At 41.3% G+C, this 24349-nt stretch overlaps 2 protein-coding genes across 2 annotated transcripts in view; one reads left to right on the top strand and one right to left on the bottom strand.

Moving 5' to 3' along the window:
* Positions 1 to 8829, top strand: part of KDELR1 (KDEL endoplasmic reticulum protein retention receptor 1) — a 42640-nt gene extending 33811 nt beyond the window's left edge. The window contains exon 5 of the mRNA XM_075605367.1: positions 8219 to 8829. Coding sequence (XP_075461482.1) covers positions 8219 to 8247 — 29 coding nt within the window. The 3' untranslated portion in view covers positions 8248 to 8829. The remainder of the gene's footprint in view (positions 1 to 8218) is intronic.
* SYNGR4 (synaptogyrin 4) lies at positions 3016 to 22609 on the bottom strand. Its single transcript, XM_075605366.1, has 6 exons — positions 22310 to 22609; positions 19875 to 19999; positions 19038 to 19275; positions 17891 to 18030; positions 8193 to 8418; positions 3016 to 4541 (listed from the first exon to the last, which is right to left on the bottom strand). The coding sequence occupies exons 2-5, from the start codon at positions 19965 to 19967 to the stop codon at positions 8212 to 8214; spliced, it is 678 nt and encodes a 225-aa protein (XP_075461481.1). The 5' UTR covers positions 19968 to 19999; positions 22310 to 22609; the 3' UTR covers positions 3016 to 4541; positions 8193 to 8211.
* Positions 22610 to 24349: the final 1740 nt, after the last annotated feature.

Here is a 24349-nt window from a genome sequence, read left to right as displayed (position 1 = left end):
CTTTCTTTCTTTCTTTCTTTCTTTCTTTCTTTCTATTTCCAGCAATACTGATTAGCTTTCCTCTAAGGGTGGCCTTATGGGCCTCCCAGAGATCAAAGGGGGATGTTACAGAGCCTGTATTGGTTTTGAAAAAGAACTCTAGTTCTTCATCCAATATTTTTTTAATCTCAGGTATTTTGAGTAAGGACTCATTTATTTTCCATTGGGCTGATTGTGGGGGCATGTTAAGATGTGAGCATCTCATCTCCACCTGGGCATGATCCGACCAGGCCACAGCACGTATTCTTGAATATGCACAGTATGGTATTGCTCTAGAGGAAATACAAATATAGTCTATACAGGAATGTGAACCATGAGGAGGAGAGTAGAAAGTAAATTCCCTGTTTGTTGGGTTAAGTTCTCTCCATCCATCTGCCAAATGGAGTTCCTCCAGACCTTTGATCAGGGCCATACGATCTACCTTTCTACGAATGGTTACAGGCCCAGTCCTATCAGTGTTCGGGTCCATGGCTAAGTTAAAATCACCTCCAATTACAATCCTACCCCTAGCTACTTTTTTTAGGGTACAGAAGAATTTAGTGAAGAATTTGGCACTGGTTTCATTAGGGGCATAAACATTGGCGAAGGTCAGGTCTTGACCGTATAGAGATCCTGCTAGGATTAGATGTCTTCCATCTCCATCTGATTTAGTTTGGGTAACTTTAAAAGGAATTTTGTTATTAAATAGAATCGTAACTCCTCTTTTTTTTGCTGGCGCAGTCGAATGAAAAACCTGTTTGTATTGTTTATCAATGAATGAAGGGATATTGTTCTTCTTAAAGTGCGTCTCCTGTAGGAGGATTACATCGCTCTTATATCTCTTATATTCTGTCATGGCCATTTTCCTCTTACAGGGTTCGTTAAGACCCTTGACATTATGTGATATAATTACTATTGCCATTTATATGGATAGAGCAAATTTATCTTGCCTCTCAGTGGGGTTAGTACAGTAGTAAATTGGATGATTAGCGAGGTGGGAAGCACTCTGTTCTGAATGTTCTGAATGTGATAGGGTAGTACCCTATTCTATGGAAAGCGGGTGTGGAGAGGGAAAAAAAAAGGGGGGGGAAATGTAGAGCTTTTAGGGACAGTTATGTCCTGTAGCTCGAGTGCCCTTGGATAAAATGGATGAATGGAATACCAAGGAATAAGTAGAGGAGCATACACCTAGGTGCATCAACCTCTCGGGGGAGCACGGCCGGATACCAGGGAGGGTGGGAACAACCCGGCCATGGCAGAGAACTACAGAATTAATGCAAAACAAGTAATACATCAGCTTATAACCAAATATTTTAACAATAAGTTATTTTATATATATATTTTTTCTTCTTTTTTTTGATCTTTTCTTTTAACATCTTTTCCTTATTTATAACCACTATGAATAACAACAATACAAAACTCAACTTTGTTCTGAGGGAGGTAATCAATGATCAGATCTCTCCCCCCCCCCCAAAAAAAAAACTCAGAAAGGGACCCTCGGGGGGACAAGCTCCCCGGCTCTATCCTGGCACACAACCCTCTTTTTTTCTTATTTTTTATATATATATTTCTATGAATGGATAGTCCCTCCCCTCCCCCCCCCCCCCCCTGTGCGAGAGGAGGGAGCCGAAAAGGGAGAAGGGCAGTGGGGGAGGAGCTTTGTGATGGGAGGCAGCCTCAAGTGGCCTGCTCATAAGCAATGAGGCCCCTCCAGGTCCCGACCATGATCCAACGACGTCACCCTTCAGATGTATCTGAATCAACTGGAGTCTTCTGTCAGGGGACTTTTATATGGCCTTGTTCTCTTTTGGGACGTTGGAGGGAAACACTGAGTGGGAATCCAGACCAAAGGATAAACTTCTAGACCTCAGCCGATCCCTCCAAAGGCACAACCGGTCTTTGGCGGTCTCCAGAAGGGCCTACTTTGCTCCGCTTCTGTTCGTGGTTATTTCGGTTTAATTGGGCCTCCTCAGGTGGTTTGTGCGTCAAACCCAGGGCCCTCATGAATGCTTTTTTTTTTTTTTAACGGCAGCTTGAACTGCAGCTTTAAGTATATATTTTTCACAATAAAAATGTTATTTTTGGGGCATGCTGCTAAATTAACAGAACATTGCAAATATAATACTGTCTGGCTATTAACACATCTACGGTGGGATGTATGTGATAACTCCATGCACATATGGAAAGTTATACAATATAGCTGTAAAGTGCATGATTACCATGCAATACTATGGCAGCATTGCTAAAATTAATTTCCTTCAGAAAACCTGAACTAGTCTTAATGCTCTGACAATCTAAAGCAGCATCCAGATTGCATTTCTTTCGTTTGTTATTGGATTGAAGCAGGGGGTCTCCTGACCTAAACCCCGTTAATGTCAACTCCGGGAGACCCCCTACTTTCCGAGGTACGTACCGCCGTATGGGGTGCTGGTAGCAGCTCCGGCTGGGCTGTGTATCTCTAACAAAATGCTGGCTTAAATGTCACTCGGGCCAATAGGAAGCTGTGACGTCATCCCTTGCTACTTCCTTCTGGGCTGTGTGACCTTTAAACTTGCCATATACTGGCACCTCCTATGGAGGTAAGTCTCTTGGGAAGCAGGGGGTCCCTGGAGCTGAAATTAATGGGGTTCAGCTCCGGAGACCCCCTGCTTCAATCCTAACAGTCTCCATCTGCCACAGGATATTTAAACCTTTTGCTGTCCTGTTCTATTCCCCTATAACTTTGAGGTGATCACTTCCTTCCGCTCTGCCTTCTCCAGCCCTTTGCCTGGGATGGGCCCTTTTTCCACTAGCTCTTATCCTCATTAGGAATAAGTTAGAAAAATACACTTTTTATTCAGGTTCCTTTTTTTTTGTTACAGCCCATCTAGTTGTATTTAGTACACAATATTGGTGCCCCTTTCAGCAATATTTATAAATTAGTTTACACAGGTCGCAAACAGATTTTGTAAAAAAAAAAAAATAGATTTTGTTTCGGGTATTGTAATACTATACAAATTAACAATGGAAAAACAAATATTTATTTATGCCTTCTTTTTTTGTCAATGACGAAAGGTTTGTGTGATAAGCATTTTTTTTTTCTTTAGACTGACTTTTTGTGAAGGCTCTTTTCCCACAGTTAACGGCAGCTGAATGAGACGTAGAATCAAAGCTGATGTGTGATAGGTCAGTAGGTCCCTCTGGATCGTAAGGAAGGTAAAGGCGATGGTGATGAATGATTAAGCAGTGTACTTCGTTTCCATAGTTGATCCTGACTGTCATCCAAAATGTGAAGGCCATTGTATAATTTGCAGAGTAGAAATGCAGAGGGTCTCGGAATGGAGTGAAAGTAGGAGCAATACAGATTAAAAGGTAAAGACCGTCAAAACATTGTGTGTATATGTATGTATGTTATAGATCTATATCTATATATGAGAGAAGACACAAAGTATACCGCATGCACGCCAAATGTGAAGGTTACCCAAAAACTGTCATAAATATATGATTTATAATCAATAGACAGGGGTGTGCAAAGGATAATATTAATATAGCACAACGAAAAAGTATCCATAAAATGAGCACACGGGTATACCATATATATATATATTATTTTTTTACGTAATAAGGCCAGGGATTCAGATAGTACAAAGTAAAAAATGCCTATAGACTGTGGAATGATCTTCAACTTTGTAGGTTTAAGACATTATGTACATTAAACAATATGTAATCAAGATTAACATGTTAACAATGCATTAGGTTGATTATGCTAATGTGCACATAAAAGAGGTTAAACATGAATAACTTCTAAAAAGACCAAAACTTGAAGTGAAAATAGGCTTAGGAGGTCAGGTTTATTATTTGATGAAGAGATAACAAAGTTAGGGTCTTATTCTGTATCTGCAGAAGTTTCAGATCGGGCTGTTTTCTTACGAAATTACTTATTGAAGTAAATGGTGAATTGCGGCACAAAGCAGCGTTGATACAGTAGAATAAGCCCCTTAGGCCTTGATTATACCAGATGCCGGCAGGCGGATGCGCGATCTAGTGACGTCACCCACACGCTGCCGCCGAGCGGCATCTGATCATGCAGAAGAGATAGGAGAGGAGAAAGGGAGGTGTGGCCGTGAGCGGTTCACCCTCATTGGCTGAACCGCTCACGTGACGCAGCCGTCGCCTGCCCAAAACAAAATCCTCTGTCTCCTCTGCAGTCTGCCGCCTTGCAGCTCCAGGCAGCGCGCACGTTGCTGACGGTATGTTCATCTACATAGGATTTCTGCAGTTTGTTTTTGCGTCGCACGGCGTCACCCGTTTTTTTAAGTATAATCACTGCCTTAGTCTGGGTAGCACTTGTTATTTCAGATTAAAAAAACACAGTATAGCCACAAGCAGGAAAGGAAATCTGGAGTACACTCCGATTGCAAAGAAACATTAATCCAACTTCGCTCTCATAATGTCACACATTTTGGGTTTAGATGAACATAAACAACAGTTTTATAACAATTGGCTGCATTCTGCAGCCTGTGGTCGTATTCAACAAGAGGCCCCTAAGGAATAGAAATAAATAGAAATGTCAGCAACAATGCCAATAACTGTAAAATCATAAGCAGACAAATACCTGTGCTCAACTTAATGCTAATGGATTAGGTTTAAAGAAAAAAAAAACTAGTAAAGTCTTAAAATCACTAGAGCAGGATGCAGCTCCGTCATAAGGCGGGATTCCTCCGCTCTTCAGGGCCCCAATAAGGATACTCAACATGGGACAAAAAGGACAAGCGCAACCTTTTCTTAGTAACAAAAAATCAATATATTAGGAGCCCACAACAGCCCCCCGATTCTCACTTACCGTACATGTGTGGTAAAAGTGTGATATAAAATAATATATATCTATATATTTTATGTATTAAGTAGGATAGCTATATATATATATATATAGATATATATATCAAATAAAAAGATCACTTGTGAGCAATTTCACATATCTTAGGCAGGTCTGCAACCCTGCCCTTCACCATTATCACCCAGCGCACAGCACTTCCACTGCAGCAAGGGATTCTGGGAAATGACATGCAAATGAGCACACAATGTGTCCCCTTTTGTCTGAAAAACCATTGTTACATGGAGCCCATATAAGCTAATGCTTGCTGTTAACGCAGCTTTAAAAGCACAGCATGGGAATCAGATGCAAAGCTAGATAAACCATTCACAGACATGTTTCAACCTTAATGGGTATCATCATTGTGAAGTTGGTTGTACTGCTGGCTTTGCATTTTCAAGACTGTAGGGTTTACCATCACGTTTTAAGTTATGGTGGGTGAAAAAGGCAACAAGAAACCTCCACCGTATTGCAAATAGCAATATATATATATATATTCAGCACACAGTAGGTTAAATTGTTTCCTTATAAGTGTTTTTTATGGGCAGCTTGAAACTTCAGTGGGCAGCTTAAACTCCAGGGGTGACATGAAACAGAGTGACAGGATATCACTTGAAAACAGAGTGACAGGATGTATATGTTAGGGCAGGGGTGCGCAAAGTTTTTAACTTGCACCCCCCCCCCTGCTTCCTTACCTTCTGCCTCGCGCCCCCTCACCTCCGGCATCAAGACGCCGCGGGGTCATGTGACGTCACGTTACCATGGCAACGTGCCGTCACGTGACCCCCACGGCGTCATTTGACGGCGGTTACCATGGCAACGCATCGCCGAAGATCTGGTAAGTGAAGCTGCAGAGGCCTCACGCGATCCCCCCCCCCGGCACTTCATTTAAGTGCCTAGGGGGAGAGCGCGGGACCTCTGTAGCCGCCGCGCCCCCCCCCTGGAAATTCTCCCGCCCCCCATTTTGCGCACCGCTGTGTTAGAGATCAGACTTATGTTGCCCAGTTTCAAACTCCCTTTCCCATACATTGTATTTCACTGATGCTATATGCTATAACTTATATTCTGACAGGTGTGACCCTGTTCATAGATCTGTCTATCTATGTCTGTTATTTTAAACAGATCCTAGGATTCTTGTCAGTGTTTTATATTTTCAGATATGTCTTTCTTTCCTAGCTCTGATATATTTTTTTAGTTGTTGATCTTCCAGAGAAATCAGTATGTTTTGGTCAGCAAGGGGACTTAGCTAGGACGGGTGATTTTTAGCTCTTTGTCCTGATAGTATAAAGAATCACTTTGAACATAGCATGTTCACTACCGTCAGATACGTTAAACTGACCTGACGTATATAGCATGCAGTATCCCTGCTGAAAGCTGATTTGAAGAAAATAAAGAATGCTGAATTGAACTAAAAAAGTGCACACAGCTAAACAGGCATGGGTTTGAGCAAGGATCAGAGGAGTACTGTATATTCCTCGGTGACTGGAGATCCAGTCTCTGGAGCACAAATTGGCACACTGTTTTGATGTGTGCATTTTTATTATCTGAGATGTAACTGAGAATTGGGGGCTGTTGTGGCTCTTAATATATTGATTTTGTTTACTAAGGAACTAAAATCATTCAAGTATGCCGATAGTTACAGGATTAGATAAAAAGCACCCATTTACATCCTTTTCTTTCTCTCACTTATTTAATCCTGGTAATTTTTACATCCTATTGGTAATGATTACAGAAAGTTTATATTTATATGCTGAATGTTGCATGTATGTAGGGGCCTATTCAATGAGCTCTAAAATGGCCTATCACATCTCGGATGGGCAAAAACTCTGATCAACTTGAATGGGCTTGGAAAAAGCCCCATAGAGTAGTGTTGTACCGGGTAGGGAGTTTTGAAAAAAGAAAACAGGTACCCAGCCAAAATTAATAGTTCTACCCGGCCGGGTACCCGGTTTGGCACTTACCTACAGGGTGGCGGCGACATCTAGGAACAGCAGCAGCGATCCTGTGGCAGTGGCAGCATCAGAAGTGTCTTCAGCCGGTGTGTGACCAGCAGGAATCCATTCCGCAGCACCGCAGCAGGTAAGCAGTGTATGTGTGTGTGTGTGCCGCCGGGGAAGCAAGTGACCGGAGCAGGAGCGTTCCTATAGGACAGCCGTCTGTCCAATAGGAATGCTCCTGCTCCGGTCACATGGTTCCCCGGCGGCTCACACACACACTGCTTACCTGCTGCGGAATTAATTCCTGCTGCTCCCACGCCGGCTGAAGACACTTCCGATGCTGCCACCGCCACAGGACCGCTGCTGCTGTTCCTAGATGTCGTCCATCGCTGGCTGAAAGGTAAGTAATAAGATTATTTTCAGCTACCCTGACATTAATACCCGGTGCCGGGCCTACTTTTCAGTTTCCTGGTAGCTGGAAATATGCCGGGTACCGGGTAATTCCTGGTACTCAATACACCACTACCATAGAAATTTAGATCTATGTCTGTATGCTGTATACACTGTAAGACTGCTGTATGTACTGGAAGACTGCTGTATGCACTGTAAGACTGCTGTATGCACTGTAAGACTGCTGTATGCACTGTAAGACTGCTGTATGCACTGTAAGACTGCTGTATACACTGTAAGACTGCTGTATGCACTGTAAGACTGCTGTGTGCACTGTAAGACTGCTGTATGCACTGTAAGACTGCTGTATGCACTGGAAGATTGCTGTATGCACTGGAAGACAGTGAAGCAACTGTAACTGCCTAACCATTGTTTTTTTTTTTCATAGGGACCGGAAGTTTCTGCTTTTCACACTGAGTTGTATTTATAATTCTGCTTACACTGTTTTCCAGTAAGGTGATCTAAACCCCAATTTGTGTGTTAAACGTAGAGATGGGTGAATTTGTAGGGGGGGGGGGAGTAACAGAGAAAATCTGAGAAACGAATTTGGGCGGATGCGCCCATCTCCAGTTAAATGGAAAGATTTGATGGACTTAATATAACCAAGGTACATTAGGAGATGTATAACATATTGAAGTAAGGGTCGCAATATTTTGTTTTATACTGCACAAGGGCACTTCATCCATGAACAGATAAGAACACTTGTAAGCATGACTTTGTTCACATTACATGAACAAAATGGGCTTTACTTTTCTGAAACTCTACTTTGTAAAATAAGAGTTGCACCCTCTGTTGATTTGTTCCATGACTTTGTTTTTTGTAGCTCCAATATGGAGACATCTGTTTTCCTTGTTTCCCCTGACAAAGGTAACATATCCACCATTACCGTACTTTTCTTTGAAAAAAAAAAATGTTGTTCAACCATTGGAACTAACCTTTTTTTGGTGTTTTGTGTTAATAGTTGAAGGTGGGACTCTGTCCACCAAATGAAGGCAATTGGAAGGAGGTAGTAATGCTGCCATTCTGCGAACCATGCAACTGAACAGTGGAGGTGGAGGAAACCTTGCTCATGTCCGAGAGGATGCCTTCCTCCAGAGAGCGCTCGTAAGCATCAGCGGGAGTGGAGAGGAAGCGTAAACCTGCCAGATACGACAGTACACCCTGGACAACAATACATATAAAATGTATTAACATTTTCATTGCTTTATTCTTCAGTAGATTCAGGATATACAGTATAACGTTCTTACTTGTCTTCAAGCGTCTGCTGCTAAACAGATTATGATAAAATAGTTAGAAAGTGTTATTCAAAGATTGAAATGTAATTGAAAATAGTTGTCGTAGTCAGAAATTACATTATTTTTTGTCGGCATGTGGAACCAATGTTTACTACAATGTGCCATCCACACTGACTTAAGAAAACCTAAAAAGGTTGCTCTTCAAGCTAATATAAATACAGTAGCCCAGGCCTGTGAAACTCAGATTAGCTTGGGGGACGATTCTTGGGTCCGACTGCAAAGCTCGGACCGCACCAATTTTTTTTTTTTTAAATAAAAAGTCTCTATAACCCACACATACACTTTTTCTTGTTTTCCTTATTAATAACCCGTAAACGTCACTGGTTTCTCACTCTGCCCCATCCCCTATCCCCCCCCCCATTCCCTCTCTCCCCTATATCCCCTCATCCCTCTCCCCCATCTTTCCCCCATCCCTTCTCTCTCCCCATCCCTTCTTTCTCTCTCTCCCCATTTCTTCTCCCTGTTCCTTCTCTCTCCCCCCATTCCTTTCTCTTTCTCCCCATCCTTTCTCTCTCCCCCTCTTATTCCCCGACCACAAACACACTACCCCCGCCCCACAATGCACACACAATACCCCATTCCCACACCTTCCCTCCTCTCCCACAATAGCCTCATACCGGCCTCCTTCCCCAATCAATAGCCCTACATCTGCCCCCTCACCAACAAATTACCTTGGGGGAAACTCCGGCCTTCTTCCGGCACGTACTAAGGCCGAGCTCATGGTTGTGGCGGGGGTGCCCCAGAGATGTGTGCTCTGGCTGCAGAAGATCGGTCCCGGCGATTGGGGGCGTGGTGAACGCGTCACTGAGCTGGTTCGCCCTCATTGGCTGAACCAGCTGACGTCACGCGCCTGCAGCCTGAAATTTCAGTTGTGGCGGCAAAATGTAGCAGCGTCGACGAGCACAGCGCCGGGGGCACTAGAGGAACTACCATAGGGAATCAGATAAGAGTCCCGGAATTGCACAGATGCCAGTGCACGCACGTAGAGACACCACCACCATGAGCTCGGCCTAACTGGGGGAGAGGAGGAGGCAGCCCGGCAGCAACTATCAGCGTTCGCCGGGCCCCCGCAATCACAGCACATGGGACTCCTGTCCCAGTTCTCCCCCGTCCACTCACCGGCCACATGGTGACACCTTGTGGGCTGCGAGTTTGACAGCCCTGCGGCTGAATGTGGTTCCATGCAGAACAACTGATCCCATGAAAACAGAAAATAACCCACGTGCAGGTAAGTATAGCATTTACTTCATTTGGAATGGAATGGATAACAAATTCAAGACAGCATCGCAATAATAACCCAGGCACCTTCATATACCATGGGGAAGACACGCTAATCGTATGTTAATGCACTGCAATCCCGTGTTTAAGTCAATGGCGGTTAATGTGGGATCGCAGTGCATTAACCGATACTGGAGTTAGTTAATTTTATATATATAATATTTGATAAAGTCACCCGAGTGTGACGAAACGCGTCAGGGTACGCAATTGCGACATTACGTCATCAAGCAAGTGCACGCTTTATGGCCGGTGCGTGCATGGAGCTTGATTGAGGCTGCGCTACTTGTAGACTGCATTCTAAGTAGACACGTGGAGTACTTTCTGCGGAGCTGTCAGAGGATGAACCTGTACCGGTGAACCGGACAGAAATATCGATCAGGACTGTTGGTGTGATCCAGGACAATGTATACCTCGTTGGCGGTGATTATTATCACAAATCACTTGATTTACTAATACCTTTGTGAGTGTTCCTAATCCCTCTCCCAATACCTTTTTAATATTAAATGTACTTTTTTACGCTATGGGGCTTGCGCTCTCTGCCTTTTTATTTATATATATATATATATATATATATATATATATATATATATATATACATATATATATATATATATAGAAACCCTGTCTTCCCATAAGAGAAGGCACAAAAGCAGCAACACTCAGATATTTGCTATATCTGAGTGTTGCTGCTTTTGTGCCTTCTCTTATGGGAAGACAGGGTTTCTATATTGATTTCTATGGAGCATGCACCTTGACTTTACATTTGTTGCTTGGAGTGCTGGCTGCTGCTTTTTGTTATATATATATATATATATATATTTATATTTATATATATGGAACAAAAAGAAAAAACACGGGCGCAAAACAATGATATACAACTAATACACAGAGTCCCAGCCAGGTCTGTCCTGGCTCCACGTGGAACGCCGATACTCTGCGAGTTGATACAGATATATCCACAGCTGCCTTCAGGTTCCTCCCTGCACTTAGTTTTTTATAGTATATATATATATATAATGTGTGCAAAGGTTCATATAATGGAGACCGATTAGGGTGAAATTATATCTTGTCTTTATTGAGTCTGTTCCTTTATCCAGGCAAAACATACAAAAACAACAAAATAACAAACCCCTATTCCTGTGTAAGGGCTAACTTACTTTCCCAGACCCTATCTGCAGGACTGGAGGGATATTTCCATTACCAGCCTATCACCCCAAAGCCTCAGGAGGAACCTTAAGCAGGTGGCCCTCCATGTCAGTCTCTGGCAGGTTCCTGGGTCCTCTGTGTCCAGAAAATATAGGTCTCTGGGTGTCTTGATCTCAGCACACCTTTATGCTCAAGACAGTGTCTGTGTGCAGGCTTCCCTGCTCTCCTTCTGTCAGCCCAAATGTGAACTCGGGAATCTCCTATTTCTCACATCAGGATTTTCTCAAGAGTCCTAATCAGCCAGGTTTGGTTGCCTGTGTGCAATTAATCAGCAATTAACCAGCACCCTGCTGGATTTAGAGGCAGTTTCTCTCAAACAGTGATAAGTCCCTGATATATATGTATGTGTGTGTATCTCAGTTCCTATTTCTGCTCACGGCTTTCATAAACCTTGAACATTTTCCTCATGTAAAGATGTATGACATCCTGTTTGAACCAGTGATCGACAGGTAATTAAAGACAAAAAGAAAGATAAAGGGTCACAGAATATTAAAACACATACATACGCTACTCTAACTGTTAAGCAAGTAGAAATAATGTTCCTATTACTCTGAAATGTGCCTGTAGGTGCTTCAAGTGTGACATGAAGGTTATAATGATTTGTTTTTGTGTGACCTAGGTGAAGAAATTGTTTCTCAAGGGTATACACAATAAAATGTATGCTGACTGTCCTCGAAAACATGGGTATTTAAAAAAGCTTGTCTGAGAATTGTAAGTTTGTGCAATACAAAAACTGTTTTGTCATTACTTTATTCTGTTACATATATTTTCATATTTATGGTATACCATCATTTTATCCCCCTTTTCTGTTATTCATTTTTCTATAATTGTAGTGTAAAATCTTTTTTTATTGGAATGTTTTCAAAATCTTGAATATTTGTTTCATTGCACGATATGAAGAAACAAGTGGTGCACCAAGTAATGTCTGCTGTTTATTATGCTGAGATTTAAATATATATTTTCTTGCACCACATAACATTGTGTACTGTGTTATTCTACCCATACCTTTAAACTACATAATTATTGTCTTTAAAAATCCTAATAAAAAAAAAAAATTAAATGCTGTAGATCATATAAATTGTCTGGGATATAGGAATTCTAGGAACCAAAGGAAAAAATTTTAAGAAAAACCTTCAGGATGAAATATGAAATGTCAAGTTTTTATACTCAGGGAAAGGAGCATCTGAAAATATCTTCTATCTAGAGGACCAACTCACTGAGGAAATCATTTTCTGATGAAGAATCAAATGTAACAACGGAAGGAGTTCTAACATAAAACAACCTATATTCTTCAGTACTTTGGAAAGAGGAATAGTTTAGAAAGATTTCTTTATGTTTTTCAGTTATGTTATGACATTCGGGAAGTTGTTTGTAGAAAGCCACAGTACCACAGTTGCCGGCATTGCATATTCTCTTTGCTCTTTAAGACACTTCTGACTGATTTCTCTGTAGTGCTCCAGTTCTTTTTTCTGCACCTTCTGCCCGTCTTATTTTTTTTCTTCTGTACTCCGATCAAGTGTGGCTTCTAAACACTTACAGGCTCCTGGCTCCATCTTAGGCTCAGGATCGCGTAGGAACTATATCAGATTGCCTTAACAGCATGCACAGTGTGAAAACTATTTAGGGCAGGGGTAGCCAATGTCAGTCCTCATGGGCCACCAAGTGGTCAGGTTTTAAGGATATCCCTGCGTCAGCACAGGTGGCTCAGTCAGAATGACTGAGCCACCTGTGCTGAAGCAGGGATATCCCTAATACCTGGCCCTTGAAGACTGGAATTGGTCATCCCTGATTTAAGGGCTTATTCTATATCATCCAAAAGGGTTGTGTGTGCCATTTGCATCCGAAATGTCTAGATTTCTCCGCACGAAAAGGTCCAGACAGCCTTATTGGACTATGTATCTATATCTTTATTTATATAGCGCCCACAGGTGTAAGCACTTTAGAAGAGACAATGCAATACAGGGAATTATAGTAAAATATTTGTAAACAAACAAAATGAGACAATAGGAAAGGAATTCCCTGCCCCGGAGAGCTTACAATCTAATATAGAATTACTCCCTTTTAGAGAGGTGTCATCAAACCTGTCATGTTGAAAACGTTGCTGGACCATCATTTTGGAATCAGCAAATAATAATTATATATACTGACTTTAACAACAATACAAATATATATACATTTTCATAAGTGTGCAGGAACGCATCCTCATGCAGCGCCTGTTGCTCCTCCATGTAAACGCTCTCTGTATTGTTTTCTGCACAGCAAATTCGCTTTATATACTGCAGTTTGCTAATGCGCCATTGCAAATGGTACTTTTACACAGTAATTATAATGGGAAAATGACACTTTTCCACTTAATCTTTTCCCCATAGTCCTCCTAACCTCTTTGTATGGCTGCCGATAATGCGGTTCTAGTCAATTATATCTACAATCCATTTGTATTGATTCAGTTCACCAACGATAAACAATGTGGGACTTTCTTCTCCTGTATCTCTATCTGATAGATCCCTTTTAGGGTGGCTTCTGGGTAATTAGGCCCTTTTAGGATGGCTTCTGGGTAATTGGGTGCTTTTAGGATGGCTTCTGGGTAATTGTGTGCTTTTATGATGGTTTCAGGGAAATTAAGCACTTTAGCAAGATTTTGCTTGGGCTGCTTTCTCGCAACTGCAGATGTAGTCGCTGCTTCAGTCACCTCTAGCGCTTGCAAAAGCAACCATATTTTTACCCTTCACTGGCTATAATCCCCAATCTGTTGCTGTAATCTATTTGTTTTGCCTTCTGTCTGTGTGCCCTAACCCCATTTTAATCCTTGGGCAGTGGCTAATAACTGTTGGCTAATAGCAAATGTTGTTGTCTCTTAATTACACAAGTCCCTCAATGCACTAGCAATTTAGCCAACAAAACAAATTGGGGCCCTCTTGCTGACTTGCTAACACCTTCTGGCTATGATCATCAGTCAGATTTTTTCCGCTTCCTGCATGAATGCAATAAAAATATGCTGAAGCTGCCTCATGGTTAACTAATAAAGAAATACATGATTAATTCAGTCTGTCAAATAATCCATAAGCAATTTAATTGGTGAGTAAATGCACCAGCACGGGCAGACAATTTGGCAAATTGGCAGATTTAGCCTGCAGGAGCTGCAATAACAGTTCCTCTGAGACCAAATCACTACTTTTCGTATATAACAGTGCAATTGTACGACATACGCCTGCTTTGACTGTTAAGGTCATAGGCTCCTCTCACCCGTCAAGTTGGAAACTAAAGAGCACCATGCATCGTCTTCCAAAACCAAGGTTCTAGATTGAAGATGCAACCAATGTATACCTGTGTAGTGTTCTTATGCTCAGGTCAATCCCTCTAACTGCTAGAGACATAGCAGAATACGTATTATAATTCCAAGAGTATTAAGTCATTATAAGTGATTATTTGATATCACTTATAGTAACGAAATGTGAATAATAGTCATAGCTATTGAAAATACATGTCTGCCAATAAATTATGATGCGCTTTCCACAAGTAGTACATCATATCTCTGGGGGGGAGTGGGGAATATATCCGGTTGTTATATCATTACTAGTTATTAAATAGTAACATTGGCTAAAGTGAAGCAATATGGACTTTTTAAAAGGTCAATAAAGGTTTTACTTATATGTAAGCTCCTGCTTTGCACTTGTTTTGCAAAGCTTTATACAGTAGGAGAACTTTACAGAGTGATTGGTCTGACTAACCTAGAAGAACGCTTCCCAAATGACCACATGCTGAGCACTCAAAGGGGGTTATTCGTTAAACTGCGATAGTGCTGATTGTGGTCAGTTGGATCAATGTGATGGTGTCCCAAACGGCACTACCACAGTTTAATGAATAATCCTCCAAATATCTTTGAAAATACCAGTTATGTTTTGCTTGCACCAAATTTGGAACACTGACATAATGGCATTTCATTTGTTGAAGTGCTTGTGTTTCTGAGTCCGTTTGCAACCCATAAACCAACAATGATCTTTGGAACCCATAAACGTTACAGTATCTTTGACACTATTTCGCTAAGGGACAAAACTGCTTGTTTGTGTAATCTACAAAGGGGTTAACCATGGTGGAGAAGAGAGATTCAAAGGAGAACACAGCTTTATTTCAATGTACTTCAAGAAAGGTCAGATGAAGTAGGAAAACAGACAAAGCACAATTTAAGAGGATAGAAAGAAATATGCTTTGAAGCTGAATTTTGAAGTCAAGGATCTAGCTAGAGAACAGTAAGAATGCCTGTGAAGCTGCATATACATTGTAAAAACGATATACAGTATTTATATTTAAATCCAGGTTTCTATGGCTCCACAGGAGCAACTATTACGTGTGCATTTTATTAATCACTTCAAGTTGTCAGAAATATACAAAATAAAGGAAAGAGGTAATAACATATCAGCAATGTACATCGTGGGAAATCTGTCAAACACTTGTAGAATAAATATTTTCAATATTTATGAAAAATGATTTTCGAGATGAGGTGTCCAACATCCTGAACAGGCAAAACCACCTCATTTAGGAGCCCCAGAGCCTTAAACTGATCCCTATTATAACACGTTGATCCACTCACTGCAGTCATTTACTGACAAAAATAAATGAAAATTCAAAGAAGCATCTCGGAGGAAAGCGACTATTCCAATATAACCATCCATACGGTAAAATGACATGGGAAGAAGTGTGATTACTTAACAAGAAAGATGTGTCATTTTTCTTAAGCAGCGAATGCATTTTTTTCTTATTGTAATACAAGAAACAACTCCATTTTTTCCTAGTGATATTCTGTGAAGATCTTCAAGAAAATAAACTCGGGTACACAATTGAAATTATTTAAATGTGCCTATCTAATTTTTTCGGCATTGGCGACATTATGGGGTAATTTGTTTATCTGCTCAAGTGCCAGTTCGGGTGTTTTTGGACAAAAATCTCCATAGACTTTAATGGGTTTCATCTGAAATCAGCTCAAGCGGCCAGTTCGGCAGTAGTAGGATAAGGTCTTAAGTTTTTGTTTTAAATGTGACATACCGAGTGCTCATTTTCATCTCATTACCCAGAATCCCTGACTGCAGTGGCAGCACTGTATGCTAAGAGATAATATAGCTGCCAAGCTACCTTTCTCCCTTGTTAAAGAACCCTCAAATAAGTTACCATGATGCATCTCCTTAACGCTATATTGTGGCTACTCGATCCAGTGCATATGCACAGTGTACATTTAATGAATGCCATTAACTGGAACAATTAGCGTTATCTGTATTTAATGCCATTTCACTAGGGCCATATAACCCGCTTCTTTGCTAAGCAATACCTTTCTGGCCTCTTGGGTATGTAAGGAGGGTGGGGGGTAGATATAAGTCTAGAGTTAGGCTGTTTATATAGTGTTTTAACCCCTTCTGTGCCTGAAGTCCTTCCTAGCTATGCATTGGAAGACCAATAGGTATCAACGGGGTTACGATAATTGTCTGCCGTCATATAATGTAATCGTCGTTATCACATTAACCTGTGGTAGACATGTATTGTATTTGCATGTGGATTTTTGGCACTAGCTAGGAAATTGTGATTGTGGCCTTAGAGGTTCTCCTGGGTTACTGCCAAAAAGTCAGTTGCAGATGATTAGCGCAAGGTTATCGTGAATATGTAATATTATCCTATAAGGTTATCCTGAATACGGCGTTAAATCTGAAAAAATATCCTGCTTTTTTTTTTTTTTGTATTGCAGAATTTTATCGCCGAATTAACACAAGTTAGTGAATTTACGCCTATGTCCTATAACTTGTGTCCCATCTCCCAACATAGAAATACAACAAGGTAAAAGGGTTGGTGCTCCCACAGATTACACATGAAAAAGTGATAAAAGAAGTATAATAATCCAGTGATTAAGAGAGTGTAGTGATTACTTTATCTAATAATCAAACATATCATGATTCATTTAGTGACAGCTAAATTCTAAAAGTGAAATGGCAAAGGCAAAACCGGAAGTGAAGTTCCGGCGACCACGAGAGACGCCAGCAAGGGGCGAAAGGCTGAGTGGGGCGTGCTGTCGGATACATGCCTGCTGCGGTGGCGGAGAGACCGTGACCTGCTTTTAGCGCCGATTGTTTAGCTCTCTATGATTTTATTGCTTTTAAAGAATGTACACCATGTGAGTACTATTCCAAGCTTTTTATAGATACTCTTTCTTATTGATCTGCACTATGGTGTCCAATTGTCTCTTCCTCTGAGGTATTCCCTCTATGAGATCTTCGGATCCCCACACAAAGAAAGAAAGAAGCCACAGTATTGGAGTGGCCCATTTTGCTCTTTTCCACAGTGAGTAGGCACTCTATGGGAGCCAAGGCACCTCTGATGTTCACCACTTTTAAAGACATCTGCACTATGATATTTTCTTTTTTCTTTACAGTGATTTCCTTCGCTCCCCCTAGATTTTGAAGACCCATCTCCCAACATACCACTTAAATTGTAAGCTCTTCGGGACACAGACTCCTTTCTCCATACGTATACTTTTATCTTTTGCCACAATTTGTATTCATCTTTTCTATTATCTTTATTAATTGTTGCATACTGTACATTGTTGGCAGTAAATATACATATATGGTTATGTTCAAGGAAAAGAAATTGTCAAACAAATAGATTGTGTGAATTTACTAATTCGCCGGCTGAAGCGGGATGTCAGGAATGTGTTAAATTCTGTAAAAACCAAAATGGGACTTAAACAGCGAAATGCAAATATTTCTCCTTTCTATAAACTGCATGATTTACTAGACTTACATACTCATTGTGTTTCCAAAGACAATATAAACAAAATATATTTTATATAGCAGTTCTAGAAAATAAATTCTTACCCAGCATGGAATAGAGGCAAAGGAGAATGCGATGCTGGTTTGAGCAACTTCAGTCCCCAAGGGATAACGATTGTATGGAGACAAAATCCACTCATGAGTTAGGAAGCAGAATCCAATAAACCACAGGACAGCCCAGAGAACTGGGGGGAAGAAGCAATATTTCCAAGCAGAATTAGATACAAACCGGTTATTATCAATCTCTTCCTACTGATTCATCCAGAAAAATAAAATTTAAACTCCAATCAAAACCTTATTGTATTTAAAATAGTCTGTAAATGTTGGCCATCGTAAGCAAATACTCTTGCTAATTGTTTTTGGAACACAAAACATTAATTATTGAGCAATTCTGAATAGCATCCTCTGTATATGTCTTGTATTGCCCCCCATCACTCCCCAATAACAATGGACTGTCTTCACAATATTAAAAGTAAACAGGAAACAAATGGCTTAAAATCTGATATGAGTGGCATTAGTATATGAAGGAAGTACAAGTAGCCTAAAGAGACTGCAGTCTGTGTGAGTTGTAGAGCCGAAGTAATTAAATTGGGGAATTGTAGGGCAATCAGCTTATTAACCTGTTCCCTTTCATGCCAGAGAGACTTGCAACACACGAGTGCCCTCAGATATGGTGTTTACCACTGAGTGTTTGATTTACGACTGAGATTTACAGTAGAAAGTCATATCTTAGTGGAACATCTCAGCATGGGAGCTCACAGAAAAAGTCTGGGACATAGAGTAATCATCACCCCTGTATATAAAACAATGGGACAGATTAACTCAAGTCTGATGTGTGGGATCTGGCGTTAACTTGCATTGAAGACACAGGAAGTTAACCACGGATCAGGGTGAGTTATCCCACATCAGACCTTAATACATCCTGGTGTATGTGGGACTTAACAAGATAACTTTAAGTGCCAAATTAAACCCAACTGTGGACCTAGATATTCTCTCTAAAGGACAAATATGTATTTATTTTGACTCACTCCTATACCATCACATATTATATGTATCCCACACACAAGAGATGATTTATTATAACAATGGTACAAACTACCCTACTACTAGAAGGAACCTCTTACAGTAACTTCAATAACCTGAAACAACAGTATTATGTGCACGTCCATTGTCTTTAATAGAAACAACTTACCAGAGCAGACAATGTCAGCTAAAAGGATAATCTTTTGAGTCAAGGGCTTTACAAAGTATGACTCAAAGGCGTCCAGCATCAGGAATACTAGACACACCAAAAACCCTGCAATGCCCACACCAATTCCATAGCCACAGGCTGCATGATTGTCATTTAGGATGCAGTTCAGCTTGGAAGAAATAGACGTGTTCTGGTATCCTGAACTCGCAAGGGATCCAGAAACAATAAGGGAGAAAACCTACAAAATACAATGTGAAAGCGGGAGCTATAATTGTATGACAGAAAAGACTGGAGCTTTTATCCTTCAGCTTTTACCCATACAGAGGGTATTATCAAATGAGGAAACAGCATCACGGTGATTGTGTTGTACCATGACTATGAGTCATTTGGTAGGGGACATGTTGCTATCACTAACACTTGAACAAACAGCGAACGTGTAAGCTACACAACGCGTCTTTGTTTATGGATTTACTAATGTTGCTTGTAAATATAATAAACTAAAAAGCTCCAAATATGCAAGCCCCATTTCTGGAAACCACTAATAAATCAAATACAGCAAAAGTGGATGGTAATGATGAAAATATTTCTAACAGGTTATGTAGCGAACATTTTTACTAACAAATGAAGGCATAAAACAAAGACAAATTTATCTTTACACAGCGGGTATTTAGTAGCGATACCCTAAGGAAGAACTGTTATTAGTGAAATATGTTTACCGATTTGTTTCTGCAGCAGTCAGCTAAACTGTGAAGCCAAGATGTACAAGATAAAAGCCTTACTTACGAGTGTAAGCTCATCAGGATTTTAACACTTTAACACAATTGTTATATTCCTTACCCAAGCTAATGTCCTTGTCAAGGTGAGAGGCCTTATAATAAAGGCAATGACAAAGTTGTTCATGAGGTGCCTTAGGCTTGAACGAAGCTCCATTGTTTGCAATATTAACGCTTTACCGATGAACCCTGTCACAAAAAAAATATTCATTGAGACATGTCAGCCTTAAAGGGATGCAAACAGTGTGATTTGGGACCAAAAAAAGGCATTTTAATGGAAAAGTACATATTTATATTTTTTATTGGTGAGACTCCAATGAAGTCTATGAGTCTGCTTATGCCAGCAGTGGCCAACCCCAGTCCTCAAGGGCCACCAACAGGTCAGGTTTTGATGATATCCCTGCTTCGACTGAGCAACTGATTGAGCCACCTGTGCTGAAGCAGGGATATCCTTAAAACCTGACCTGTTGGTGGCCCTAGAGGGCTGGAGTTGGCCACCCCTGATTTAAAGCCATATCACTCTATGGTCTTGTTTAAAGCAGCAGACCATGCTCATCACCAATTTTTTTTCTTTTGGAGAACTCTTCTTGCTCTTTCCAACACGGTATATTTTTTTTATAGTCTGATGTTTCGTTCAGGCGATATAGAAACCGGTAGTGACGTGACGCGAAACCGGAAGTGACGCGACGGCACAGACTGGCATTGAACTACACTGTGAGGGGAAAGTGAAGCACCGAACAGCAGCCTGCTTCTATCGGCGGTTCTCTCCACCACCCAACTTTATTATGGAAAATGTGAGTTTCCTGACTACCTGTGCATAATACATTTGTATAGTTCATACTATTTGCACTATTTGTGGTTTTCTTTATTTTCATATCATCCACTTCACTGAGAGGATACAGACTCCAGTAACATAAAGGGCTCCAGTCAGAGAGAGAAGGATCTCTGACATGCAGTGATTTTATACGTTCTTTGTGAGTTCATTTCTTATGTTTTACATCATTTAAAGCAGTGAATTACCATCTGCACTATATATATCTATATCTTTTCACATATCACGAGATCCAGCGCTCCTCCTCAACCCCAAGAAAAGATATAGGCGTTTGGAATATTAATTGTCCGGGAAGTTAAAATGGAGCTCTTCCCAGAGTTTATTGCAGTCTAAAGGTTACCATGGTAACTTCAGAAGCTAGAGATTAATGTAAACATAAATTATGTTTTTTTTAACAGTAGAATTATGTCATTTTTTAAAGAGGCGGACATGCTCAGGAGCCAAGATACTAACATTATATGAGTTCAACTCTTATAGGTTTATGGAGGGATTGCTGCTTTAACAAACAAATATGATGAGCATAGATTTAGTCTATTTCAGTGTATAATGTTTAATTAACCAGTTATTCGCAATAATAATATATTTCAATGCTAACATCATCTCATCCTTACATTATACAAAAACCTCTCTCAAGTGATTAATTCTTCATGCAAAACATCAGGACAATTTGTAAAGGTCATAAGGCCAAGGTCCTTTTTTGGTTTTTTTTAACGCAATGATTAAGACTGGTTGTTAAATGGATAACACATTTATTCTGGTTACACAACATCAATATGTGAACAGAAACTTAACATCAACAATAAATCCTCTGGCGTGCGAAATTCTACAGGACTCAATATTCCACATTAGTATCTGCATTCGGTAAATCCAATTATATTGACAAGGAGATAGTTTACTAGCAGCGGTTGCGACAAGTAACATAGAAATGTCAGCATTGTGTAAACTTTCTGTGCCGCAAAGTGCCCCTTTGTATGAACGCTGTTTCCTCACAATCAAATGATCCTGTAAATCAGGAGTGGCCAACTCCAGTCTTCAAGGGCCACCAACAGGTCAGGTTTTCAGGATATCAGGTGGCTCAATCCGCGGCTCAGTCTTTCACTGAGCCACCTGTGCTGAAGCAAGGGATATCGTGAAAACCTGTCCCGTTGGTGGCAATTGAGGAAAGGAGTTGGCATTCTCTGCTGTAAATATGACAGTGGCATGTTCTCGGCTTATGTAATTATACGGAAAAAAATAGTTAGTGCCACGGCAAAATAAATAGCTAACAGACATGGGATACCATGAGTTCGGACCTAACGCTCAGCTATTGTAGTCTAATAATATGTAAGGTAAGCTGTATCCATGTGGAGCATTAAGCAGCTTGGAAGAAGTTTGATGTAATAGAGTTTGACTACAAACTATAAATAAATAAAAATAACCCTTTATGATATGGAGTATTGTGCTATAGTAAATGTAGGCCTGGGCCTCTGCTGTTCCCCTCACACAGGGCACACAGGCTATGCTGTATTACAGTATAAGCCTTGGGACACATATTTCACCAGGCCACTATATCACCCTAATGTGATCTTACGCTGCTGTATTATCTCACTCTTAAACTCCATCTGTTTTTAATATTTTACTTATTATTAATATCTGCATGCCCTGAGAGTATTATTTGTCATAATTACCAAATACTTGTGCTAGGAGGATGTGGCTTTGGGGAGGTTTGCGTGAACGCCTTTTTCTGTCACTAAAATGTCCCTCACGAGCAGCTGTGCAGAGCAGAAATGCGCTGAGGAGCGGGCTGCACGCGCACTAATATGCAGGTATAAGGAGGGTGAGGTATCACTGGGTATAAGGAGGGTGAGATATCACTGGGTATAAAGGGTGAGGTATCACTGGGTATAAGGAGGGGGAGGGGGGTAATACAGTACAGCGCCCCCGGTTGCTGGAATGAATCAATGAAGTCTAGCGCGCGGCCCCAGTGGGGGAGTGGTCTCCTCGGTGATGTCATAGGGGCGTGGCTGTCCGCCTCCGAAGGGAAAGATAAAGGAGAGAGGAGGCAGAATCCTGCACTACGAGGCTGCTGGAGGGGCAGTGCGAGTACTGATACAGCACAGGGGGGCAGGAGCTGCTAGCGCAGTAATGGTATAGAAGGGGGCTATCATGGCAGGTGTGGGTATGGAAGAGGGCTATCAGAGCTGAGTCATAAGGAGGTTGGGCACTCCGGGCAGGTGTGGGTATGGAAGAGGGCTATCAGAGCTGAGTCATAAGGAGGTTGGGCACTCCGGGCAGGTGTGGGTATGGAAGAGGGCTATCAGAGCTGAGTGATGGGGAGGGTGGGCACTCCGTGCAGGTGAGGTTATGGAAGAGGGCTATCAGAGCTGGAGTGATAGGGAGGATGGGCACTCATGGCAGGTGTGGGGCTACCAGAGCTGAGTGGGACCAATGCTTATTGACACATTAATACCTGGATCATTTGATTGAACAAAAGCGTGAAACAAAATAAATTGTAATTTATTCACACAAGAAAGAGATCTACCACTAACAATACATCCTGATCCAGACATCTGGATACTATTTTCTCTGCACATATCCTTTGACCACACTGTAAGTAGGCACTTCGAAAGAGCCAAGACCACATTCCTTCCAAGATTGTATGACAATAGTACACTATATTTGTTCCTTTCTTTTTTGGGGTGATCCTAATATTTATGCTCTCTCTGAACCCTGGACAGGTACACTCTTCAGCGTCAGTTCAGCAGATTTCTCCCTTTGCCACTCTAGCGCTTAGCTGACACTCCGATGGTAGTGTCAGCTCTTGGGAGTGCCTGATTCACTGGCCCTCCTGCGGGGGTTAGGAACCGCTTCTCTGGGGGAAATCACAACCCTACTTGGCATTCCTATCCCACAATCCTGCAGGGGATCGTATATGGGAACATGGTTGCAGAAAATACATTGTTTTACCTTACTGGACCCAAGAGCTAACCCTCTTGACCCATTACCCACGGTCTTTAGAGGCAACCGGCCGGGCTTCACCTTTATTAATGAAGGCCAGCTACCTCCGACCGTCACAATGTCTAATGCACACATCTCTCCTGACAGTTCTGTGGATTTAAATCCCCCTTCGTCACCTGGGCGCACCAGAACCAAGTGATACAGCACCTGGGCATCATAAACAGTTTTTCCAGCAGGCAAGGTCTCAATGCACTAGAATATGTTCGTCAGGAAGCCATAGTTCAAACCCAGGCGAAACGCGTAGAGTGGATCTCTGTCATGCTAGGGCACGCAGGAGACCAGCACCGATCCGCTCTCACACCACGAGAACCAGAGTAAGCATGACGTCACAGCCCCGACAGACGCGACGGAGCACAGTCCACGCCAAACACCTGCCGACAACGGTGGACATCAGACTGGGAGGAGGCGGTGACAGACATTGCAGTGCAGTGATCCTGCTTACACATTTGAGTGTTACATGCCTTGTTTTAAGTGCACTATTGTAAGTGCGTTTTTTATATATTTATACATAAAATACTATATAAAATATAACTGATCTGTGCTATGTAGTCTCGCTTTATCCTCATATATTTGATGGGATCCTTGACTAATGCAGATCCTCAGTTAATGTCCTGCTGCAGCTATACTTTAAAAACCTGCCCATTTGCATCTAGTCTCCTGTGAGTAGGCTGTGTATAGAGCCAAGTATTCAGCATTATAAATCAACATAT

The sequence above is a fragment of the Ascaphus truei genome, chromosome 6 (assembly GCF_040206685.1).
Source record: "Ascaphus truei isolate aAscTru1 chromosome 6, aAscTru1.hap1, whole genome shotgun sequence".
NCBI classification, from domain to species: Eukaryota; Metazoa; Chordata; class Amphibia; order Anura; family Ascaphidae; genus Ascaphus; species Ascaphus truei.
The sequence above is the reverse complement of the archived record's forward strand: the minus strand, read 5'-3'. Positions and strand labels throughout refer to the sequence as shown.

What these genes read in the sequence shown, in the direction of transcription:
- SYNGR4 (XM_075605366.1), bottom strand. Translation starts at nt 19,967, where the DNA reads ATGGAGCTTCGTTCAAGCCTAAGGCACCTCATGAACAACTTTGTCATT. An exon ending in TGACAAGGACATTAGCTTGG is followed by an intron (nt 19,276 to 19,874) that starts GTAAGGAATATA and finishes TGTATTTTGTAG; the next exon opens with GTTTTCTCCCTTATTGTTTC. An exon ending in AGCTGACATTGTCTGCTCTG is followed by an intron (nt 18,031 to 19,037) that starts GTAAGTTGTTTC and finishes TCTTCCCCCCAG; the next exon opens with TTCTCTGGGCTGTCCTGTGG.